At 42.7% G+C, this 24,906-nt stretch overlaps 2 protein-coding genes across 2 annotated transcripts in view; one reads left to right on the top strand and one right to left on the bottom strand.

The window, feature by feature from the left end:
- Positions 1 to 24,473, bottom strand: part of ACTR3B (ARP3 actin-related protein 3 homolog B (yeast)) — a 54,475-nt gene extending 30,002 nt beyond the window's left edge. The window contains exon 1 of the mRNA XM_010006019.1: positions 24,433 to 24,473. Within this exon, the coding sequence (XP_010004321.1) occupies positions 24,433 to 24,473 (41 nt within the window). The remainder of the gene's footprint in view (positions 1 to 24,432) is intronic.
- A 290-nt stretch (positions 24,474 to 24,763) lies between these two features.
- XRCC2 (X-ray repair complementing defective repair in Chinese hamster cells 2) overlaps positions 24,764 to 24,906 on the top strand; it is an 11,839-nt gene continuing 11,696 nt past the window's right edge. The window contains exon 1 of the mRNA XM_010006018.1: positions 24,764 to 24,835. Coding sequence (XP_010004320.1) covers positions 24,764 to 24,835 — 72 coding nt within the window. The remainder of the gene's footprint in view (positions 24,836 to 24,906) is intronic.

Raw genomic sequence — 24,906 nt, 5'->3', positions numbered from 1 at the left:
CTGGGGGCCGCTGGAGAAGCTTGTCGGGAGCCGTGCATGTGTGACTGAGTCGTGGCCTTGTGCCGGGCTTGATGGCGTAGTCGCCTTCCAGCTTTCTGAGGGGTGCTCCTTCATCCAGGCCTGTGTCTCAGGGCTGGCCCCAGCGAGGACACCGTGGCCGAGGTGGGTTTCATCAGCTTAAAAGCTGCTTGCGAGATCTTTCATAAACCTTGAAAGGTACAGTGGGGGGCGGGAGGGGGAAAGAAAGGGTTCACCACCCCTCAGCGAACACTGCAGATGCTGCTGCTATGCTAAGCAAGACTGGTCTCAGTTCAGGTTTCAGTGAAGGTAGGGTTTGCCCCAAGAAGAAAAAAACCAAACAAACAACATTAAACCAGTCAATTGTAAAAAAAAACAAAAAACACCAAAAATCTGTGTTTCTCTGCGTGCAGGTGGCCACACTACAGCCTGCAAATCCTGTGGGTTTGGCTGTAAACAGGCCCAGAATGCAACACTGATACACTTAAAAATAAATAGGCTGCAACAAACATCACCTGCAAAGTTGCTGACACTTAATTTACATACAGGATAATGATGTCTCATATGTGGCTCAGCCCTGGTCATAACGTGAGTGTGTGGTATTGCCAGAAACAGACCCTGCAGATGCCAGGGCCCAACCCTGAAGCACAGAAGTGTGTGTCCCACGAGGGTGCACCTTTCTGTTGCTTTCTCACAGCTCTGCATCGCTACACCCAAAGCTCGTGCAGACCACAGGCTTGAGTAAGAAAATTAATGAGATATATCCACTAGTCCTCAGCCCCAGAGCTGGTGTGGTGGCTACAGACTGTGCTTATGCCCTCGGCCGGTTGTTCAGCCATTTACTGCAAACTGAGCACACTTGCTCAACATATTTGTTCAGTCCATTCCCCTCAAAGATTTTGGAAGAGAGAGAGCGTGGTGGAAGGCAGCCCAGTCTGTTTGTTGGAAGAGCTCCTTTATCGGTGGGTTGAAACAGCAAACACTCAGACTCTAGTAAGTGGGTTCCAGGACTGGGGATTGAAGCTCGATACAAGTCATCTGCCCCCCTCTTCAGGCCAGTCAAATCAAAACAGCACATGAAAGGCATTGCTTTAGCATCCAACAGATAAAAGAAAAAATATGCTTTGACTTTCCTGGCCAAAATTTCCCCTCTCCCATGCTGTTGCACAATATGCTGTTCTGGGCTCAGAGAGTATCTGCTCATATGCTATATGGGCACATCACTGTAAAGTTTCAAATGATTCTCAAATTTTTTTTATTTCTTTTTTTTTTTTTTTTTTTTTTTAGAAGTTGCTAGCTGTTAAAGCAGAGAAAACTGCCTCGTCTGGAAACAGAGGTATTGCTGTAGCTCACGTGCAGCCTACAGGTCTATGTAGAGATTCAATTTGCAAACAGCTGCAAAGGTTTGAAGCGTTTGTGCCCTGCCCTTCTCTTCTCAAGCTCTTTATCAGGGCCCCTCGGGCATTGATTGCTACCCCGGTAGCTCTCCCAGCTGTTTGTGTGATTGCTCCCTAACCCACTTCAAGCAGAATCAGCTGAGATAGTTCAAACAGTTTAAAAAGAAGCTATGCTCTAGCTCAGTTGATTGTGCCTGAAGTGGGTTTAGGGAGCACTCAAGCAAGTTGCTTTGTTAGTAGAAGGGAGAGGAGGGGTAAAGCACAGTAAGAGCTTAAGCTGTTCCAGCTAGATCCAGAAGAGGACGTTGGTCCATTGTGTAAGGAACAAAGAGACAGAGTTCTCTGGAGAACCTGGAACAAAAATAATGCCATGAAACCATGATAATGTACATCAGCTGATGGTCCTACAGCAGTGAGAAGTGTGAAAACATTCATCCTAGTGATATATTAGAAATCAAGTGTTTAATGACTATTTAAATGACAGTAATGATAACTAGTTCCTCACAAAAGAAAGGAGACACCTGATCTACTCAGCTTAGTGAATGATAGATTATTCTGATACCATTGTCACGTGGCATTTGGAGGATATGATAGAATCATAGAATTGCTTTGGTTGGAAAAGACCTTTAAGATCATCAAAAAGTGTTAACCAAACACTGCCTAGTCCACCACTAAACCACCACTAAAACTCAGCACCACATCTACCCAGCTTTTAAATATTTCCAGGGATAGTGACTCCACCACTGCCCTGGGCAGCCTGTTCCAGTGCATGACAACCCTTTCAGTGAACAAAGTTTTCCTAATACCCAATCTAAACCTTCCCTGGCACAATTTGAGTCTATTTCCTCTTGTTCTATTGCTTGTTAGTTGGGAGAAGAGACTGACCCACCTTGCTACAACGTCCTTTCAGGATCATGGCCTCTCCCTCAGAACACAGCCGTTATTATTGTAATTTCTTGCTTTAAGCCCACAGGGTTCAACATGTTCTCCCACTCTCAGCACCATATGGGCCACAACAGTCATCGGAGTTTAAGCTATATTGAAGGGAAACAGACACCCAAGAAGTGTAGGTGATCTCAGTTTGATTACCTGTAGAGCCTGCCATGATTTACATGACTGAAACTGCTGGTTTATGTTGGTGTGTCTACACCCCTTCTCACTACAGCACCCAAATGCCTTCAAGGAATGTGCTCAGTGATGTGGCTTGTATCTGCCATTCTTCCATTCCAGACTCGGAGAATGGTGTAGGCAGGAGAGGATTGATTTTTTATTTTTTATTTTAGGGTTTTATCTTAAGGTGTTGATGCTACTGTATGTTTACAACAAAGAAGATAATCTAAAGAAGCAGAAGATGTTGGAAGTTTTGATAACCCTTTACTCCTGTGAGAATTTATTCAACAATAACAAGAGCAGCACCAAGAAACTGAGGTTAACTTTGGAAAAGCTTGGCTATGAGGAGCCAGTATGTGAGAAAAGGGTGCATTTCATGAATTTATGCTAGTTTTGTGTTGCTAAGATGAACCTCACATTGTGCTCTAGGTCATGCATCTTAAAAGCTGGTAGTGTCATACCCAGATAATATCATGTTGCTATTTCAGAGAAGGGGGGTAATGGAAACCCAGCTTTGGTTCCATATATAATCTGCCTGGAGGAGACAGGGGCTCCTAAACAAAACCCATGCACGTGCTTCATGACAGCTCAGAGTTCAGGGACATCACCAAATTAATTAGCAAGTTAACCAGTTGTGTTTGCATACTCGCAGAGGACTGAGACTACAAAAAAGGTTTTATTTGTTTACATAACCTCTCCCCTACTAGAGATCAGCTTCAGTCAGCTTTTCTTCATTGCTGAGCTGATCTGCAAAAGCACTAGGCTATCTTACTGGTACCGATAAGGCCCGAGATCGGTTGAAGGACTGTACTGCTGGCACTTGGGTTCACATTGCCCAGAAAACTCACCTGTAGGCCACATATTCAAGGTGAATTCCAGTTAAAGGGATGGCTGTAAGGGGATATTCTGCCATCACATCACTGCTTTCAGACACTTTCATAGAGGCCCCTAAAAGATTGTTTTGCACCTCTGCCTCCTAGCAGACAGATCATCACTATCTTGAATCAAGTAACATGAGGGTGAGGGAGCTGTTATCACACATTCCCTGAAGTTTTTGTTCTGTCCAGCCATGATCCTCCACCCAAATTAATGTCAGCAATATATATGTTTTTAAATTACTTTCACATCTAAAATTTCAATCTCTAGATAAAAGCCAGGTCATCACTCCTCCTTTAAACTTTGATTTTTGACAAGTCGGGAACTGCTATCAGATCATATTCAGTGACTTAATTCTGAGTTAGATAAACTACACCATCTGATTTTGTTCATCTGATCAGCCAGAAAACACTCTTGGTCATAAATAGATTTATTGCCTTCTCAACTTGATTTCTAACTAGCAAAACCAATAACAGTGTAAAAAAGGTCAGAAGCTCAAAAAGTAGCAGCAAGAAAGGCAGGTCTTTAACCCTTTGACCATCTCAAACATGAGGCTAGTTTAAGGTCAGCTGTTACGCAGTTGTCATCATACAGTCACTAGAAGGGGTGACCAGGTAATGTTCACACACCAGCAATCACAGAGTATTTCCCAGTCACTGAGAAGTAAATGACTGGAGAAGCAAAGTTTTCCCAGTAGCTGCAGGTGAAACAAAGCAAAAAAAAGCAGCAACACAGTGCAAACTATTGATACAAAGACATCTGTAGAGCACACATTAACATACTGTGTATTCTTTTTATCTGCATAGACCTGTATCTGGCTATTTGTAAGGTCATTCTTCCTCAGGGTACTTCAGTCCACCTGCAATTTAAGGTACAAGACCAGTCCCACTGAAACAACAAAATTATCAATGTCCCTCAAGTTACATGCCCTTTAAATAAGTCTGCAAATTGGGGCCTAAACAAGCTTTAATTCCTACCAAAGAGCTGACCTTAATATATTGTGGCAGAAAACTACAAGCTGCTTATGCAAAGAGACTAAAAAGTACTTGGCTGTCTTTAAATTCTATTGGGATCTCATGTCACAAGACATGTGAAAGAAACAAGTTCAAGAGGGTTTGGTTGAGGGGGTTGGGAGATGTACGTCTGTTGCAGAACAGGTGACATTTCTGAGTCTTTCCTAGCTGCGTATCTCACTCTTGTGGGATCCTCTATTTTCTTCATAGATGCATGGGAGAACATTGCCATTTCTACCACCTGTCTGATCAGAAGAGGTTTTTGTCTCCCAGGTAAAAATCTTTTTATGCTTCTCAAGTTTCTACAGGATCTGTGTCTACTTTTTCTGGACTAGGGTTGAGCAGAATCAGAATACAATACTCCTGCTGGTGTTGTATTACCAGCCATATTATCAACTGCTTCCTACCTTCATCTATCTATAAAACACTTTAGATTTACTATTGGTATGTATTTTCTTAAATTTTGCACAGTGACTTCCTACTTCTCTTTCCTGAATGGCCACTGTTAATTTAGATCTACACAGAAACATTTTGAATTCTCTCTAATCCATTTTCTATTTATACCATGTTCATCACCATGGTAGCTGAATGCCTTAGAAAGTGTCTTTGAGGTAGAGGCTATGCAAAGCTTATTTTAAACCACTCCGATTCTTTGACTTTAAAATTGAATCTAACAACTTCAGCTTCCCCAGCTGAGAAATTACCCTTTTGCACTTTGCAAATAACAGTTTGAAATTTGAAGCCAGTCCAGCATGCCCTGAGACCCAGTTCTAGCTGAGTATATCAGCTGCAGTAACTCTTGACACCTACGTAAATAATATGCTTTTATTTAGATACTTCTCTAAGAGAAATGCTACTATATAGAACATTGATCATTTATAAAAGCAGCAGTTCCTTGAACTCAAGCAAAGTACTAGTAAAATCTCCTGCTCACTTTCACCTCTGTTAACACATCTGTCTGCCTTGAAATCTAGTTATTATTAACTATATGGCAAAACTCTGCGTACATATATGTATGGATATATATACAATGCATAACTGCATTACATGGTTCTAAAATGGAACACAACATTTTGTTTCATATACTCAGTTCTGTGGACTTTGTGATGCTGCACCATGGAATTTGCCAAATGTTACACCTCTAATTTTAAAAATAATAGACCCCCTGTATTTTTGACATGAGTGGATTTTACCTCTGAACTTCTGAAGAAATCTGGAAAACAACATAAGGTCTAGCAAGTATCTAAGAATGAACTGCTCCATCTTTCTAAACAATGCCACTGATAGACAGTTAGGAATTGTAAATTTAAAAGGAAAAAAAGGTGGCCCATATTGAACATGAGAATTGCATAGTCAGCTGTGTTTGTCAAGATTTTACATTTATGGTAGTATTCACTTCCAAATTCCATCTTTGGGGTTTTGGTTTGTATTCTTAGGGGAAAAAAAAGCTTGTTTTTCCTGACAGTTTCTCCCCTCCCTCCAACTTAAACCCACTGGGCAACCAAGCTTGAGTAAAGGGTAGAGGCCTGAAAGACTTAAACATTTCCAGTAGTTGCATAAAGGAAACAGCCAAGAAGCTCACAGAGAAAGTCCAGTTTTGCCCTCACAGAGAGATTGCAGCATCAGCACAGCTGTGTTATCAGGCAACAACAAATGAACATGGCAGAGGCAACTTCCCAGGTGCCACTACCTCAAGGACTACTTGCTTAAGTTGCCCAAAATGGCTACAGAAAGCCACCAGAACAGTGCAGAAAGCAGCAGCAACAGTAATGAATTTGTCCTTGTTGGAACATGTATGGCCACCCAAACCTCTCTGCATGGAAACAAATGAATTACAGCCAATTCCAAAAAAGAAAGCAATTCAGGCTGTTTAGACACACCACAAATGAGGGATTTCAATTCCTCCAGGGGTACTCCAGGTTGCAAACAATAACCTAGGTCCACATATATAAGAACCCACCCTGAGAAGTGGACACATGTGGGCAGTTGCTTTTGAATTACTCCTAGCCAGTGGTTTCCATCCGTACATAAAATTGCCTGAAGATTGAACTACCTAATTACTCTAGCATGAAAACTGCACATCTTGTCTCCTGAGCACTGAATGGAATACTTTCTCTTATTACTGGCTGAATCATTAAAGGAGTGTTCAGATAACTTTCGTGCAATGTGGTTTTTATCAATGATAACCATGCTTAAGTTTCCTGGTTTGGTAGGTTTCTTATAATGTGCTGTTCACAAAGCATAGGTCTGTTTGTCACAACAATGACATATGAAACCTGGTCTGAGGCTCAGAAGAGCTGATGGGAATACAGAACTGATTTCTTCATACAGACTATGAAGCAAACAAAAGATCACAATAATCTGATGAGAGGTGATCTTGACGTCCTCCAGCTCAGCCTACCTCTGTAGACATGTCTGCTAGACTCGTTTGGACAAGCAAATCAGTTTGTTGCTTGTTTTCTTTTAAAATACATCAAATGAGTCAACACATCAACAAAGCAGCAACCTATCTTTCCAGTTACTAAATGCATTTGCTAATCAGCCAAAACAGAGATATCAAGAAACCTCTTTGTGGAGATGAAGCCTTTGGTTCTCCAAGTCACCACAAGCACTGTCACATACAACATAAACATCATTCTGATCTAATCAGGCTTTGAGAAAACATTCATCATAGCTGAACACAGCTGTCCAAAATCTGAAAGATGCAAACTGCATGTGACAGGATCAACCCCAGAGACACAAAAAGAGATCTGACCAAGCCTTGCCACAGGAATAGGACACTAGCTGGTCTGAAGCACCATTAAAAGCAACATGCCATGCCTCATCTCCTAAATCCCTGCTATTTATACCAAGTATCTTTCCAAGTCTGTCTTTAACTGTCTCAAGCAGCAGAACTGTTTTTAAAGAAGGCATTTGAGGAAAATCTTGTGAATTTTTCAGGTTGCAACAAGTCACACACCAGAAGGACTCCAAGGCTGGTACTGGCACACAGAACGTGGAGGTGGAAGCCCAGCCTTCCACAGAGGCCAGGGGCTAATTTTCTTCAGTAACACAAAAAACCTGGCGTGTTCTTTCTGCCAACAGAGCAGTGAGCTGTTTTCTTCTCCAAGGTCTTCTTCCCACAAAAAGACTCACAAAACCTGGAGCTGGACCTTAGTTCTAATTAAACCAAATATACCTTTATTGTGTATTTGCATATTAAAACTGATCAAGAATCTTCAAAATCTCTGCTTGGACTTCACTCACTGTAAGCACTCTTCCATTTAGCAGTAAACATACTGAGTAGGAGGTGTTGTTTTGACTCTAAGCTCACAGGTCCAACATCCAACAGCCGCCACCTACTGAAGAAAGATCAGACCTCTGGTAGTTGTCCTGCTGACATTGTTTTATACTTTTTTTGCTTCTCTTTATCAAGCACCATCAAGATTTATGCCGCTGTCCGTGTTTCTAAGTTACACAAGCTCAGTCACCATAAAAACTTAAGATTTCTGTACAGGAGATACCAAAGAAAATCCATTTTCTGCTATATGGAAAAAAGATTTCCTCAAATACTCTTTGTTGCTTCTTCCCCCTCAGCTCCTGTGTCTTCACTAATGCCTCCCTGCATCCAGCTCCACTTGGTTTTTTAGGGGCTGAAATACAGATCAACTAACAGGCTAACTAGGACTTTTCCATGAAGGATGAGATTGTGCAGATAAATTAACAAAACGTTTTGATCCTACTGACATACAAAGGCAACCCCCTCGTTTCAAGTCTCCTGTACGGTAGTGTCAGCCTTTACAGAAACAAAACTTTCAAGTCTGTGGACGCCTGGTTTCACATGACACCTTCACCTACTCCACAAAGCAACAGGTCTGTTCTGCAACTGGGAAAAAAATCCAACAGTTGCAGCACCTGTAAACACATGCAGACGGTTCCTAATCTGTTTATCTCAGCTATGGATGCAGCAGCATGGAGTGGGCTGTGGGTGATTAACCAAGTGGGTGGCTCTTCCATTGATCTTTTCTCCCTGCTTGTTGCCCAAGCAAAGTAAATCAAAACTACATCAAATGTATTTACCCACACTACAGGCTGACTCCCAGCTGAAGCAGACATGCATGGCCACTCCACTATTCTGTGACTCCTTGCATACCAGAGTTCCTCTTGCCTATAATCCCTCTTCAATACATATTAAGATTTGTAGCAACTCTCTAGAGCAGCTAAGGAAGAAGTACCTCTATCGTACTTGTGTGGGTGCCGTGCCTTTCCTCAGCTAGTTTGGTTTTGTTGCTTGGGGGGGGGTTCTTTGCATAAAGTCAGCTGTCATTACAGTAGCTGAGAGTATCGCATTATGAGGTTGAAAGTAAGAATGACTATCAGTAGATGCAAGCAATTAGTTGAAGATTCAATACTAATAATCTCAAAGCCTGACAACAAGAAAGTGGATATCACATACTGACAAAATAAGCAGATGCAATCAAGCAGCTGCACCCTTTACAGTAGAGCAAGTTTTAGTCTTATCTATTTACTGCAGACCCACCATTACCTTTCCAATTAGCCAGGCACTCTAGCTCCCTCAGGAAAGGTATGGGATTGGCATGAAAAAAAACAGGAAAGAAAAATGTTTCTTCCTGTTTGAAAAAATGTATTTGCTTCACAGCTTTACAAATGAAATATGAAACTTTAATGCAATTCAGGACCTCAGAGTTGCACAGAAGTGAGGCAATAGTTTAAAGATTATCCAGCAGACACAATCTGCCTAGCATGCTGCAGGGAACTGCATCATCACTTTGTAAACCCTTACTTTCTAATGACAAAGCCAAGGCTCATCTCTGTGTACCACACCCCTGCCTCCTGCCGTAGCTGCTGGAGTGAGAAAAAGCATAACAAAGGGGCTTGTTCTTTGTGGAACTTTTCTAACACAATTCAGTTTAAAGAAAAAAAAAAATGCCTGCCTGATTTAATAGCCAGAAGGGCAGAGTCTCCCCACCTACACCACCAGTCTGGGAGAACTCACTCTCAGAGAGTGATTCTGATCAGGTACTCCAGCAGTACCAAATAGCTGCCACAAGAAATACATATATACATGTATATATGCATACACACATATATGTGTGTGCATCTCTGTCTCAACTGTTGACACCACTTTGGTGTACAAATTTACCTGAAGTCTGGAGAAGAAGACACATGCAGAGTCCCTAAAGGTTGGCTCACAATTGCTGTGAAGCTTTTGTGCTTCCTGCAGAACTCCTTTGGGGGAAAAAAAAACAAACAAAAACCAACTATGAATTTTATCTTAGTATATCTAAGTGCTTTTTACACAGGATGGAGAAGATGGTGGTAGCCCTGTATGTCATAACTCCAGTGTCTGCACCACACTTCTAAGATGTTGAAGAACCAGACTGCTTTCTCCTACAGCTCCCACTTCTCTACCAAGATTTTCCAGCCATCAGAATATAAAGTGCTTGGTCCCACTCCCATGCATCTCCTACTGCAGCTGACACCTGAGTTGCAAAGAAGACAACATTCAGTGGGCCAGCGAGAAAGTAAGCATGAATCTGAGTCCTTACTGATTAACATCTTCACAAGGCAGGAATCTGGTTCTCACTCAGGCATTGCTTGGTTTTTTTCCATTTATGAATCCACCAATCATTACCCACCTTTCTAGATCTCAGTATTCTTGATCTGCAAGGGAGAGAGACAACCCCAAGGCAATCCCAAGTCAAGCACCTATCTCAGACGCATCTTCATCCATCAATTCCCATCAGCTGCCCCATGAGCTTCTTTCTCAGTCCCCAGGCTTCATCATCCCATAGGTTCATTACACACTGAAGAAGAATTGCCTCAAGCATACTGACATACCCACTGAGCTATCTGTCTTCATTTACTACTTGGAGACCTACAGTACTTGGGTCAGCAGCTTGGAATCACTGCCTGATGGGCAGGGCTTAGTTTTGAAGCATTAATTCACTTTAACCCAGTGCCTGAAGCTACGGGGTATATTTGAGCCCTCAGTCATGTTTTCTAAAGCACTTGTGTGACCTCAGATCCCCTGAGTAACTTTCATGCTGACTCATTGAAAACACTCTCTACAGCCTCTAGTTCTCTCTTCAGGCCAAGAGGTAAGTAGGGTTTAAAACTAAAAGAGGGGAGGAGATACATATGCACATAAACCTAATGACAATATTTAACACCACAATAAAACAGCATAGAAAGGTATTTTACAAATTACATGTATCATTAAGTTTCTGAGTACAAATGAGGTGCTCCTTGATATAAATCAAGGAGACATTTCCCTTTTGATAGATGATTCTGTAATCAGCTGGTTTCTCATATCAGTGTTTTGAACTAAGTGGCAGGTAGTGAGGTTTAAACCATACACAGCTTCAGTAGCTAAAAACTGTTAATTTAAACTGAACTATATGCCAGACAAACAAGAATATAAAGGATCTTGACCATCACTTAACAGCTTCTAAATTCCCCTTCAATACCTAGTTTGGAGTTCAGCACTTGCAAGCAGGTAAGTTCTTCCCCATCCTCTCCAAGCAGTGCTGCCTTGTCTCCTTGCAGGGGGCAGGAAAGAATCATCACAAAAAGGAAATCCTATCATAGCCCGATGAACATTATTTTCAGCAGCTCTGTCTGCTTAATGTGTCCCTGCTCCTACATTATTTCTCCTTGTACCCCCTCGGTTGCTGCAAATAAATCAGAGCAGGGAGCTGAGCTGGCTAGCCCCCCCACACCCCTACCCCTTCTTTTTCAGCCAGGATTTTTTCAGCCAGATTAGCTCTCCCTTTGCACTTCACCACATGCCCAAATTCTTGTGCCAGCACAGCAGAAGGAGGAGTAAGAGAGTGGGAAGGAGTGGCTGGAAGTAGGAGGAGGTGAGGCAGCAGAAGGGACTGCTTCAGTGGGTCTGAGGCCTGCAGCCTAAAAATATAACTACCCTGCTGGGATCAAGTACTCCCTATGGGTGCCCTTGTGAGGATGGATATGCTCTCTCCCTGAAGTGCTTCACTTGATGAGTCTTGTGTGCTAGTGAGTGTCTAATGCACCGTAACCAAGATCTACCACTGAATACATTTGTTATTTTCCAGCGGGGACATTACCTGCTAACAGACAGAGGGTTTCAGGCTAACATTGCCAACATCTCCTTCAGCGTGTTAGCCCCTGGGCCCTTCGATGTCTCTAACTTTGTCTTAGGGCACTAAACAGATTCTCACCTAAAGCAACACTGCAAGCAGGCGTACTGTTGCCTGCAGATTTCACACAGCCTACAGCGTGATCACAGAACCTGCTCGGATATATTTAGAATCCCACATTGTCATTACTGTCACCCTGGAAAAGAGGGGGGGGAATAAAGAATAAAAGCAGATGATAAATGCACAGCTGGAGAACATCAGCAGACAGCACTGGCTGGGCCTGCTTCACCTCTTGTTTAACTGAAAGGGAGTGGATGACCCTGAGAGAAAGAAAATCAACACGTATTTCACCTGTTGTGGTCAACACCTGGCTGCCCCTGTGAAGGCAATGTTATGATAACCTGCCAACTATTGTTTTCTGTGCCAAGTCACAGCTGCCACTGAGGACTGAGCATGGCACTGGGAAAGGACACAAGTCAAAGAACTGCCTGTAAAGAACAGAGCACATGGCTGCTACCTGGCTTGAAATATCCCACAGGCAAAGCACAGCAAGACAATATGCCTTAAGGACAAAAGACACTGATCAGAAAAGGTGGCAAAATGATACAAGAAAACAGTGATACAGGAGTCCATCTAGCCGTACAAAGTCACTGCATAGTCATATGTAAGCAGAGATGCTTGTAATTAATGATTTAAATCACAGTTGTTGGCTAATCCTCTTGGGTTGTGAAACGTGGTATTTTTTTCCAAACAGGATCCCAAGAGAAAAAGGACAATATTAAAGATAGAATTCTGTCTCCAAAAGATACTTCCACAATGACTCAAATTTATCAGGACCATTTCCCCTTCCTTTTCAAGGCCCCTAATTTATGTCTGCATTAAAACATTAGCAGAGTTGCTTGCAAGGAAGCCAAGCTGACCTATTTGTGTCCCCTTTCACTGTTCCTGAGACTCCTCATCTATCTAGCTTTGTTTAATTCCTCAGAGGCACCTCATTTCTTGAGAAGGTGGAGAACACTTTCTTACACAGCCTTCAGGCTATAATAATGGGTAAAATCACCTAGATTAAACCTTTTTTCTTTTTTTATTCACCTTCAGGGTATCTTTTAAGTTAATATGAAGGGCTAGGGTTAGGTTACTAGTGAGGGCTTTGTTTGCCCTGAGAAGATGGAAAGGGGAATGGAGAGAAAGATTCTGGATCTGTTATTTAAATCTATTTTTGAAGGAACTATTAGGTTCACTGTTATAGGGCAGGCAAACACAACAGTCAGGTGAAGATTCTAGATTATGGGGTGAGAAGAGCTTTTTTGGGTCCCCATAACTCTGTTGCTCTAATCCACATTATCCTTTGTCATGAGCCAATATTGGGGGGCTACAGTTTCCCACATCCTTAAATTCAGAAAAAAAAAATATTAAAAAAAAATCACCAATATTAGTGGCTGTTATGTTCAGTTGGAATCTATGGTTTTCATCTCAGAGTCCTAACCCTATCAGCCCAAATATCTCCTTTCTTCTTGCAGACCAGTTCTGTTCTTTCCTCATCCTTTGCTCGCAGCATCCTTAGTACCACTCAAACCAGTGGTTCCTCTTCAGTGATGCTCATATTTTGCAGACGTTTCCTTGCTTCATTCTCCTCCTACAACTGCATCTCTTCCTAAGAAGCAGATCTTCCCATTAATAGACACAAATCAGCTTATGGGATACCAGCAGCAACAAAAAGATTTGCTGGAAACTGCAGTGCTCTCTCAGAACTCCAAGGACCTCTGATGATGGCTCTGCTGTGTCCAAAACCCTGCACTTGATGCATAGGATCCTTGTCGTAATTTTTAATATTCCAGGTAACTTCTGAAATGCCACACAGACATAGGTTCTGAGAAATCCATGGGCAAGAGCTGTGTGGCTCCCTCAAGTCTGCTACTACTTCCCAACTTTCCATGTTGTCTGAGATAATCTTCTTATTGACCAAGCATTTAATAAATGCAAGCTAGTGCTTGCCTGCAGGTCTTTGGGAGGCACTGTAACACACTTCTTGCTGCAGTTGCTACGATGTGTGAAATCACACTTGTTGAAACTCCACTGCTGTCAGAGGATTGATACAGAAATCATTTTAGCCTACAGATCTATTGCAATTCCCTCACAAATTAAAGGGTAGAAACTGTGTTGGGTCAGGAACAAAAGAATTGGATCACCACTGGATGGCCTAGCCACAGGGTGCTTTCTTCTGGATGCTTCAGTTTCTTAGAATCATAGAATACCAGGTTGGAAGGGACCTCAAGGATTATTTGGTCCAACCTTTTTTTTGCTTCAGAATTTTAGGCTTTGTTTTTGAGACCATAAATTTCACAGAGGAGAAATTAACCTTTTGAGATTAACCACTGCTTTCAGGTCTCCCTGCAACTGGCTTTGAGGTCACTATTACAGGCTAAATACAGGCCTAAATACAGGCTACCAGCATCAGACAGTCCTGCATTCTCTCACCTCTGGCTTCATGTTGCCATCTCCACATCAGGGACCTGAGCATGGAAAGCAAAAGCAGAGTCCTTCCTCTTACCTCCTTCAGCTCCCAGTTGGGTTGCAGGGCTGAGCTGGGTCAGACCCCACCCACCAGCACAGCCCCAGGGAGGCAGCAAGATTATGCAGCCCAGAGAGGGATCATGTTTTGCAGCAGCAGCAGCAGGGATTTAAGTCATTTTAGAGCAATCAGGCAATGGCAGCCTTAGCCTGCACATTGAAAATCTTAAAATACTCAGATTTGTTTTAATGAAGGGCTTAATTTTCACAGTTAATGTTTTAATACAACTCTATTCACTGCTGCAGTCCTTATCAAAGATTATGGCAGTGAAAGAGGTGACCATGTTTTAATGATCTACAGAACCTGAGACAGTATGTCAGAAAACCCCATTTGCAGAGAAAGACTGTTACTATATACTTTTTTTCTCCAGAGACTACCATGACCAAATCTCAATTCCAACCTTTTTTTCAAACTTTTCTGTAAGAAGTCTCTTTTTGTAACTTGTCCCTTAGCAAGTTTGTTATAAACATGCATCATCAGAAAATTCAGGCCGTCACTGCTTATGAGAGTGCATAGATCATATAGCTGATGAGAAAACTTGTGTTTTATTTACTTTATATATATATTTAGAGTTCATTTTCTGCAGATATACTTGCACGTTCACTTACAAATTTGCTGCTTCAGTGAACATTCCCATCAGCAACTCATTGTGACAATGTTTGCTGAAAATCAAGCATTGAAATAGGTACAAACACAACTGAAGTGAATACATTTAAAAATTAGAGAAATTCTACTTTTCCCACAGTGCACCAGTGTCCAGATGCACTGAATACGGGAGATCAAAATACAGGATGATGTTCCCAAATCACAAAAAAGCCATTTTGTGCCACCCTAACCTAATATAGCATTAGATGGCTATTTTCTTTAACAAGCAGTAGAAAGAGGTTTCCCATCCTAGGGGAGTTTCAGTACTTCAAAACTGAAAGAGCAAAGTCTTGTACTCCCATCCACCAGTGAGCCAACAAGAACATTTTTTAAATGTTTCATACCAACTATGGCCCTTTTCCATTCAAATATCTTAGTATAATTAACCTTAAGATCTGTCAGAAAAATGTTTTCACAGGACAGTTTCCACATGGAAATTGCTAACTGGTGATGTCTCAGCAGCTTCCAAAAAAGCTCCCCCTGAAATTTTGAAGATGAGAAATCCATCTACCCCATTTTCATTCAATCAAGAGAGTCCACAAGAACTTTTTATTTTCCACCAGTCAGTATTCTCTGATAGGAAACCTACTGATCAGTAAACTCTTGACTAACTCTATTCTATCTCACTACTATGACCATCTTCCATCATTATGACAGAAGAACCATGAGCAGGCCAGATGAACATGGGTGCACCACATGTGCAACTTCATAAGAGTTACTGCAAGTTGCCTTACACAAGAGAGTCTCTGAGGCTAATACAACATACACATGGATGATACAGCTTTCCATAGCACCGGAAGGCAGAGCAGCTTCTGGAAAAGCCAGTGCAAAACCATCTTTGATCTACACCCACGGTCACAGATGTCCAGTTTGCACAGATGCAAGAAACCTCTAAGCAAGACAAACCTAACAGATCTGGGGAGGTCACAAGCAAATTCACTTGTGACTCTTCTAGGTGCTGCATGGAAACAATGATTACAGAATCAGAGAAACTGGAATAAGCTCTGAAAGGTCATCTGAACCAGCCTCCCACTCAAAGCCAGGATAACACCAACTCTAGATCAAATCAGCCATGTATTTATTTGGCTGTGTCTTCAAAACCTCCAAGCACCAAGATTCCACAACTCCTCCAAATAATGTATTCCCATGGTTTATTGTCCTCCTACTGAAGAAATTTCTCTAATGTCCAGTTTGAATCTCATGAGATGGAAAGTGTGGCCCTTGCTTTCCAATCTACCCTCAGTTTCCCATTCTAGCAGTAGGTTCCCAGTCTATGGCTGCATGAGGTTTTTCTGCTCTGGGTACCAAGCTTCCCACACCTTACTGAATGTCTTAAGGTCCAATCCATAAGTGTTTCAGGATCCCTCTGGACTATTGTTCAGCATGCCAGTAATTTCCTCTAATTTGGCATCACACCTAAGTTTTCTGAGGGTACTTTCTCACTGATCACAATGAAAATGCTGAACAGTATTAGCCACAGAATCAGTTCCACAGCACACAACTACTAAGCAGCCACCAACTGGGTGTCAGGCCATTGATAACTGTTCTTCAGATCTTGTGGTCCAGACAGTTTTCAACTGATCTAACGGTCTATTCATGTAACCTGTACTTCTCAGCTTCCAGACAAGAATGCATCTATCACTCTCCCTTCATCTTAACCACCCATTTCACCATAAAATGGTAGTCAAGCATGATTTACCACTGGTAAATAAATCCATCCTCACTCCTTCTTGCCATTACCTTTTGTCATTTGCATGCTTGGAAAATGGTTACAAGTAGATAGTTACAAGCATGAAGAGCAGACGAGGTTTAATTGCAGTGACAAGGCCAACATCATACAACATCTACATTTATTCACTGATATCCAGACATTTGGGTATGTCTCTGTTGCAAGCACAGCAGTGCAGGGGTAGTCAGGTTAGCTCAGACCCTACCTACAGTCTACCCACAGCAGCACAACCTGTAACTTTGCTGACCAAGCTTATGTGGGGGCTTATAGCTGTGCTGAAATGTCTGCCATAGTAAATCTGTTCCCAGGACACAAGACGGCCAGTCACTGCAGTCATTTTACCCTCGTTCTTTCTAGTAGATTCATTTCACAGGCCATTCAGACTAAGTTGGAGCTGCCTCCTGAGTGAGTGCACTGTCAAGGCCCAGTGTGCTGGTTTGGTGGGTTTTTTAGTGGGGGAGGAAGGGCCCCAAGGGTGGCTCCAGTAAAAAGCTTCTCAGCTCCCCCTGCTCCAAACCCAGCCAAGGAGCCATTAGAGGAACAATAGATGAGCCTCTGCAATTAACAAACGGAAGAACCGATATAAGAGCTGAGCAGAGGAAGGAGTTAGTGAGAAGAGTTGTGCTGGAGAGGTGGGAGGCAGTGCTGCGGTGAAGATCCTGGTGGTTGGTGAGAAAGAAGGGGAAGAAGGTTACCAAAAGCAGTTTCCCTGCAACCCATGGCAAGATTGCAGCTGTCCCCCTGCATTCATGGAGAAATGTGGTGTAACATTCCCTGAAGGCACCAAGAGGGGTGAACTTGGATTTGCTGCCAGTGGACGTGGATTATACATCTATGGAAGACTCCGTGGCAGGAGAAGTGACTGTTCCCAAAGCACCCATGACTCTGTGAGAAGCCCAGGCTGAAGCAGCTCCAGACCTGGTAGGAAGGACTCATGAAGGAGAGGTTCCTGGAGGACTCTCTCACATGGGAGGGACCCCATGGGGAAGCAGGGAAGGACTGTAAGGAATCCTTCTTCCTGAGGAGGAAGGAGCATTAGGAACCACCAGCCTGTGAACTGACTCTAAACCCCATCCCCCTGTGCTGCTGGGGGGAAGAAGGGAGAGAAACTGGGAACAAAGGGATTTAGGCCCAGGAAGAAGGGAGGGGTGGGGTAACATCTGTAAGCCCTGCTCTTTGTGTTGTCTGTGTCTTGTGTATATTTGATTAGTGTGAAATTAAATTAGTATTTTTCCCAAGTTGAGTGAAGTTTTCCCCAAGTTATTAGTCGGTGAAGAACCCTCCTTGCCTTTTGTCTCAACCCATTGTTGTACCCAAAGACACCAGGAGCTTCTCGTTGGCCTTTGTCCTCCCTATCCCAGCATGTGTGTGTGTGTGGGAAGCTGAGTGAGCGGCCAGGGGGCTGGTTCTTTGTTGTCATGTTGGGCTCAAACCACGACACCCAGTTTCAACACAACAGTCAGAACTGAGGTGTTCCCTGAATAGGGTCTGGAATGTCATTACTGAGATGAAAGTGTGGTCTAGCTTGGAACAAAAGTTTATAGCCTTCTATAAAAGCATACCTTTTTCTATTACTACCAGTAGCAGATCTGACAGCTCTGATCTCTCTACTTATATTTTATGCTTCCTAATTCTAACATATGATGGCACTTCACTTCCCAATGTCCAATTGACATTCCTTTGATGTATCTTTTGGGCTAGTGCCTAAGCACATTTGCAAATAGTTTAGTGCTCAATTTAAGGCTGAATATATTCCCAGAATACCTTTGGCAATCAATTATTTATTACTTACAAGTGTTAAGATCAAAAAGAAAAGAAATAGATGTGTATTTCACACTGACAGAAGGTCCATGGGGATTATAGAAAACAGAAACTTTAATGCTAAATTTGTGTAAAAAGGGTAAAATGGGGATTCCCTAGTCAGTTTAGAAGAGAGAGAGATGGGGAAAAAAAAGGAAATGGCCTGGATTATACAGTCAATCTTCTTGGGCTTTATCTCATGGTTAGAAATGCATGCTTGAACTGTACCATTAGTTCTCTGCACCACAGGGGCAAATTCTGGTTTGCTTTTGCTAAGGAATACCAGGCAGCTCAGACTTGGTGCCCGCTACCTGGATACATCTTTTATCAGTGTACCCAGAGTGGCAGACATAGCTCATTAATTAATGTACTGGTTCATTTCTATTGACAGGCCTAGGATTGGTGTTGATTTTTCAGCAAGGTCAGACTGCCTGCATGGCTTCTTTGTCATGTTTGTAAAACCTGAGGCCATCAACACACAAGTAAAGGGGAAGGAGCACAAGTAGAATTTAGCAAGATCATTCATACTTCATTGAACAGCTCTGTAGAAGGTGGAGAACATTTTCACAAGCATGTTTGACTGGGGGAAAACTTGCATTATTCTCACCAGTGGCTTATGAGCAAGAATGGAGGTTTCACATGGTCAGAAACGTCAGAGCTCAAGTACTCAAAATGAAACTTCTAGAGCCCAAGTCTTATGAGGAGTGGCTGAGGGAACTGGGGTTGCTTAGCCTGGAGGGAGAGAGGCTGAGGGGAGACCTTATGGCTCCTTACAACTACCTGAAAGGAGGTTGTAGTGAGGTGGGTGTCAGCCTCTTCTCCCAAGTAATAAGTGACAGAAAAACAGGAAATGGCCTCAAGTTGTGCCAGGGGGTTGGATTTGGTTATAGATTGAATATTAGGGGGGCAGGGGAGAATGCTGAAAAGCTTGTCAGGCACTGGAACAGGCTGCCCAGGAAAGCAGTGGAGTCATCATCCTTGGAGGTATTTAAAAGCTGTGCAGCTGTGGTGCTAAGGGACATGGTTTAGCAGTGGACTTGGGTTAACAATTGAACTTGACAATCATAAAGGTCTTCTCCACCCAAAACAATTCTGTGATTCATGTGTAGTCACCACTGGCTATGAAGCTGTCTTTACAAATCATGTGCTCTTCTCTGTAACCCTTTATTTATTTACTGTTAACCTTAAACTGTGCCCCAGAGACAAGCAGGAAAATGCCCCTGGCCAGGACTCCAATACAAAACCAATCTTTATGTGTGTGATTAACTTCTGAGGACCTGTCAGCCTCAAAATGAGCCAGTGCAGAATTACTCAAACAGGACTGAGGAAGCAGGAGGAGAAGAACAACCTGGTACAAACAAGCAAGGTGTAATTCCAGCTCACAAAAACAAGCTGATAAAAGGCAACTTGCAGAAATAAGAAATCTAGATATAAATACAGGTGAATGGCAACATTCTTGTTACATTCTTGATGTAACTCTGCAAGATGAAATATAAAGCAGAATATCCAGTAACCAGCTATGAAACTATCACAGATGCCAGAATTTTATAATGACCTGGGCAAATTTTTCATAAGCTATCAGTCCATCTACTAATGGACTAAATTGTTGTACTTTTGTGGGGTTTTTTTCAGATTATGCAGCAAATCTATCACCTTTTCTGAGGTCAGTGAAATTGCAACATCCTTGCAATTTAAGTTACTTACTTCTCAAGTAAACAGATAAATTAGGTTACCATAAAACCCAAGATGTATCTAAAGAAAGTGGCAGCTCTCCAGGTAAAAAGAATCAGCCATCTGCTCTAAAAAAATCTCATAAAAATCAGTGACAGATCATTTCAGTCATCGAGAGAAACTTAGAACAGTGGGGCCATAATCAGCCTCATGAAACTACAGGAGTCACACAACAGGGAGGCTGCAAATAAGCCAACAGGCTATTCATCATTTGCTTTGCCACATGCAGGTTCAACATCAACCTTAAATCTTAATTTTAACAATTATTATTGTTGTTGCTGTTGGTTTTACTTGCTGAGGTCTACTTAAAACTTTGAGACAATCTCTAGCTGGTAAACCTGGGTTTTGAGCACTACTAGACAAAGGAGTAGATAAAACAGATTGAGAAAACAAGACCTTTCTGTTTTGTTTCTTGGAGCGATTCTTCTGTGTAATGACTTTTCAGATAGTCAATTTGTCACGTTTGGATTGAAGGTATTGAAGAGTCTAGAGGTTAATTAGAAAAACAACAGCTGACTTTACTGAAAGAACTTAATTCAACATTTTGAACAAACTGTTTTCAACCTAGATGATCTGTTTGGAGCTGGTTTGTGCTGGAATGTCACCCACACAAATCTTGCCAGGGAACGTTAGGTGACAATACGCTCAAAATTATGAAGCTCCTGTTGGAACAAAATCAGTGGCTGAAAAAAAATTGCTTAAAGGAGGAAGCATTTACATTCCAGTTTCTAATTTAGCTATTACTTAATTAAATATAAAAGTTTGATGTATTTTTTGCAAACATCTTCACACAATCTGAAGTTCTTGTCACCACACTGTTTTTCTTCATGTTTTTCCCTTTTGTTTAAGCTCTTGCTTCAGGCCTTGTTCCTGGATAGGATGTTGATTCTTTAGACTGTATCGTAGACCATCTGGCAATTTAAAGTTAGGGATTTAACAGATGCACCTGAAGGCTGTGCAGCCATTCAGCAAGATCTAGACAGACTGGAGAACTAGGCAAAGATGAACCTAATGAGGTTCAACAAGAATAAGTGGAGTCCTGCACCTGGGGATTGAAAACACCATATAGATTAGGGGTTGACCTGCTAGAAAGCAGCCTCATGGAGAAGGACTTTGAGTCATGGTGGACAAGTTATCCATGGGACAGCAATATGCCCTTGTGGCCAAGAGAGCCAATAGTATCCTAGGATGTCTTAAAAACAGTGTGGCCAGAGGGGCGAAAGAGGTTCTCCTCCCCCTCTGCTCTGCCCTAGTGAGACCACATCTGCAGTGCTGTGTCCAGCTCTGGGCTCCCCACTTCAAGAGGGACAGGGATCTACTTGAGAGAGTCCAATGGAGGCTACAAGGATGATTAAGGGACTGGAACATCTGTCATACAAGGAAAGGCTGAGAGACCTGGGGCTGTTCAGTCTTGAGAAAAGAAGAGGGCAGCTTACTGTCTATAAATATCTGAATGGGCCAGTGTCTTTTCAGTGGTGCCCTCTGACAGGACAAGGGGAAATGGCACCAAGCTACAACACAGAAAGTTCCACCTCAACATGAGGAAAATCTTTACTGTGAGAGTTGCAGAGCACAGGGACAGGCTGCCCAGAGAGGTTGTGGAGTCTCCTTCTCTGGAGACTTTCAAGACCCATCTGGACACGTTCCTGTGTGACCTGCTCTGGGTGTTCCTGCTGCAGCAGGGGGGTTGGACTTGATGATCTTCAGAGGTTGCTTCTAACCCCTATGATTCTATTATTCTATGATTTGTTTCTTAAACAAAACAACAAAAAAATTGTTTCTATCAACACTAGATTCTGTTATCTACAGCCCTAGGGTACCTGGGCTAGTCGTTCCTTCCTCAGAACTCACCTCAGTTTCTTTCTGTTGGCTGAAATTAGCAATGATGAACACAGGAATAAGCAAATACCACCACTCCCCCCCCCAAATAATAATAATAATTTGCAAATATCTTATTCTCTTGCACTGTCATTTTCTTTCCCTGTGATGAAGGTGTTAAGCATCTGCAGTGGAAAACACAGCATCTCAGTGTGGAAGATGCTCAAAAATCAAGATTGAGAAAGAGGAGTCTTTTCCACAATGCACATTTCATAAAGACAGAGATGCTTACCCCTGGAGTCTGATCTTTCTGCTGTTAGAAAAGTCATTACTCTTGCTGCTGAATTGCTACATGAAGAGTGCCTGTGGCTCCAGGGGCACCCTCAGGCTCCCCATATGCCAGACAAAGGAAGGCTAATTTTCTGCCTCTAGAAAGAGGAGTGCTGGGGCATAGAGTCCCTGGATACTATGAGCTACTTATAGCTATGCTGCATTAAGGAGGATTCTGCATTAAGGAGGTTTCTGCTATTTAGGAAGGGAGAGCAAGGAGTGGGTAGGACCCTGTATGCCTGGATCACACAGTGTCACTCAGACTTGCTCCAGAGAAATATGAAAGAATACAGAGAGAACTAAAAAAAACAAAACAAAATCAGAAAAAAACCCAAACAAAACAAAACAAACAAACAAAGAGGGTAAAATCCTACTGAAGCAAATGGTAGAGAGTCTTTCCTTTCTACCTATGTTAATGTTTTGCTCCAAAGGAGCAAGGTGAATGCAGGGATTTGCTCTACAGGTAGAAAACCAAAATGAAACTAAAACATGAGCAGATGAGAAATACTTGGACAGCTTTAAGAAAGTATGACAAGATCAAATTTTGTACGATGCCAGCCATGCTGACTGCTGAAGTGCAGAGGACAGGGGGTTAAACAGACAAAGACCTACATAAGGCTGGTTTGGGGTTAAAGTGTGAAGTGCGACCTCATTGCCAAAATTAAGCCTTTGATCTGCAAAGAAGAGAAATGATAGTACTGACAAACAAATGAAAAAAAAAAAAAAAGCACAATGTGAGTCTTTGTTGAGGCTGAGTGCTGTCAAAGGAAGCAGCAATTCTCTTAACTTCATAATGCCAGCCACCCTGTATGAAGCAAATGAAAGCAGAGGTAACATGAGGAGCACTTACAACAGTCTGCCCATCAAGGTGACCAGGGCATTTGATTTACACGTTTCTGTTACCTACTAAATATGTCAAGCAATTAAATATCCATTTTTTCTTACTGCTCAGGTGAAGTCAATGTTTTTAACCTCCCTCTCTTGAATCCGTGTTGCTTGATCTCCATGGAACTGTGACACTTCATCCTGCATTAGATTGTAATACTAAAATGGTGTTCACTCATGCAGGAGAAGAGCTCCCTAGGACCCTACTGGGATACAGGCAGTGGTGAGTGATGAGGTAGGAGTGGGTTTTGGTCAACTGGCATTTATGTGTGCTGTATATTTTATGTCTCCAAATCCAAATAGCAAACACTCTAAAAAATTAGTGCAATGGCTTTAATTAGAAGAGAACAGGAAGAAAGAACCTATAATTAAATATATATATATCGTGTGGTTGATGCAGTGAGTAGTGTCTTTGTCATAAGACACAGCGAGTCCCCTCGGCTCTTGGGCTAGGTTCAGTCATCAGTCAGCTTCAAGGGCAATCACTTCTAATTAACAAGTCTTTTGAACTCTTCCAGGCAATATGGCCCAGACCTCTGAGGTACTATAACAACAGGCAGACATGCAGCTCTTAAGGTTTTCTGTCCCTTATGTTGACTTCTTCCAAAATGTGAGGCAGAAACTTTCTTCTATATAAAATTAAACCAACATTATTGTGGTTGCATTTTTATGCCATGTATGTGTCCCCCCGAGTGTCACTAGAGAACCACCTTTCATGCTCTTGGTGATTTTGCAGGAGTATCCATACAGAAAAAAAAAACAAAGGCCACTCCCTCTGTCCAAAAAAAACATCCCCTTCCTGTGGTTTAATGAGCAGTGTTAGAACTTGACACTAATAGTACTGGTTTGAGTTGGGTTAAATCTATCTGACCTTGTGAAGTTAGGTGGCATCCATCTCAAACCTTGAGTTAGTTGTGTGGCAACCACAGGGTGTTTTGAACAGAGGGAGCAGTGTATTTTGGGCTGAAAGAGGGTTGAAGGAGTAAACAAAGCCACCGCCTTGCATCTGAGGTTAGATTTTTCTGATTTGTGGTGTGTTCGGGACCAAGCTGGGAGAAACCCTTTTCATAGAGACAAACATGATTTCTATGAAGACACAGAGAACCCCACCACCAGTTTCTCCTCCTAATTGTAAGAACGTGCAGTATCGCTGATAACCTTGCTAAACCCGTGATGATGGGATGATATCATTACTGCTCTTTGATCGGCGGATACGAGGAGCTGCTATTCTTATCCTACTGTTTTTGCATTTAGCTTATGGAAAACACAAACAGGTTCGCCACGTTCTCCCATGCTCCTCTCTCTCTCTCTGCTTCGGGTTGCACAATGGCAGCAGATGGGACGTGGTGCTCAGGAGGAGCAGGTCCCACTGCCGGGCACAGCCTACGCGAGGGACTCGCTGGGCAACTGGCCGGTGACCCAGGGCATCGCACGCCACACCAGCCTGCTTCATTCAAGGCAGGTATTTAAAATACTCCAAACCTCTTTTCATCTGAGCCACGATGGGTGGCCGGCTTTGGCAGAGAGCAATTTCGTGGCTGCGCAGATGAGCTGCCCTGGTGACCCATCTGCTCCAGGGTCACGCAGCAGCGCTGGAGTCACACCAACCCAACCACCAGCCCCCACTCCATCAGGAGCGGGGGAAAAAAACACCAACACATACTTATAAAAAAGACAGGTCCTTTAGAGAAAAATAAGCAAACACCCGCCTCCTCGCAATGACCAGCCCCTGGGGAATTCCAAAGGCGCCGGCACCCCAGGCCAGACTCGAACTCGCGAACCGAGAGCAGGCGCGCTCCACCCCACCCTGCCCGGCGGGGAGGGGGGCGCAGCACGCATGCGCAGAGCCGCCGGCCGGGGG

The sequence above is a fragment of the Chaetura pelagica genome, unplaced genomic scaffold (assembly GCF_000747805.2).
Source record: "Chaetura pelagica isolate M959 unplaced genomic scaffold, ChaPel_1.0 scaffold199, whole genome shotgun sequence".
Lineage (NCBI taxonomy): Eukaryota > Metazoa > Chordata > Aves > Apodiformes > Apodidae > Chaetura > Chaetura pelagica.
The sequence above is the reverse complement of the archived record's forward strand: the minus strand, read 5'-3'. Positions and strand labels throughout refer to the sequence as shown.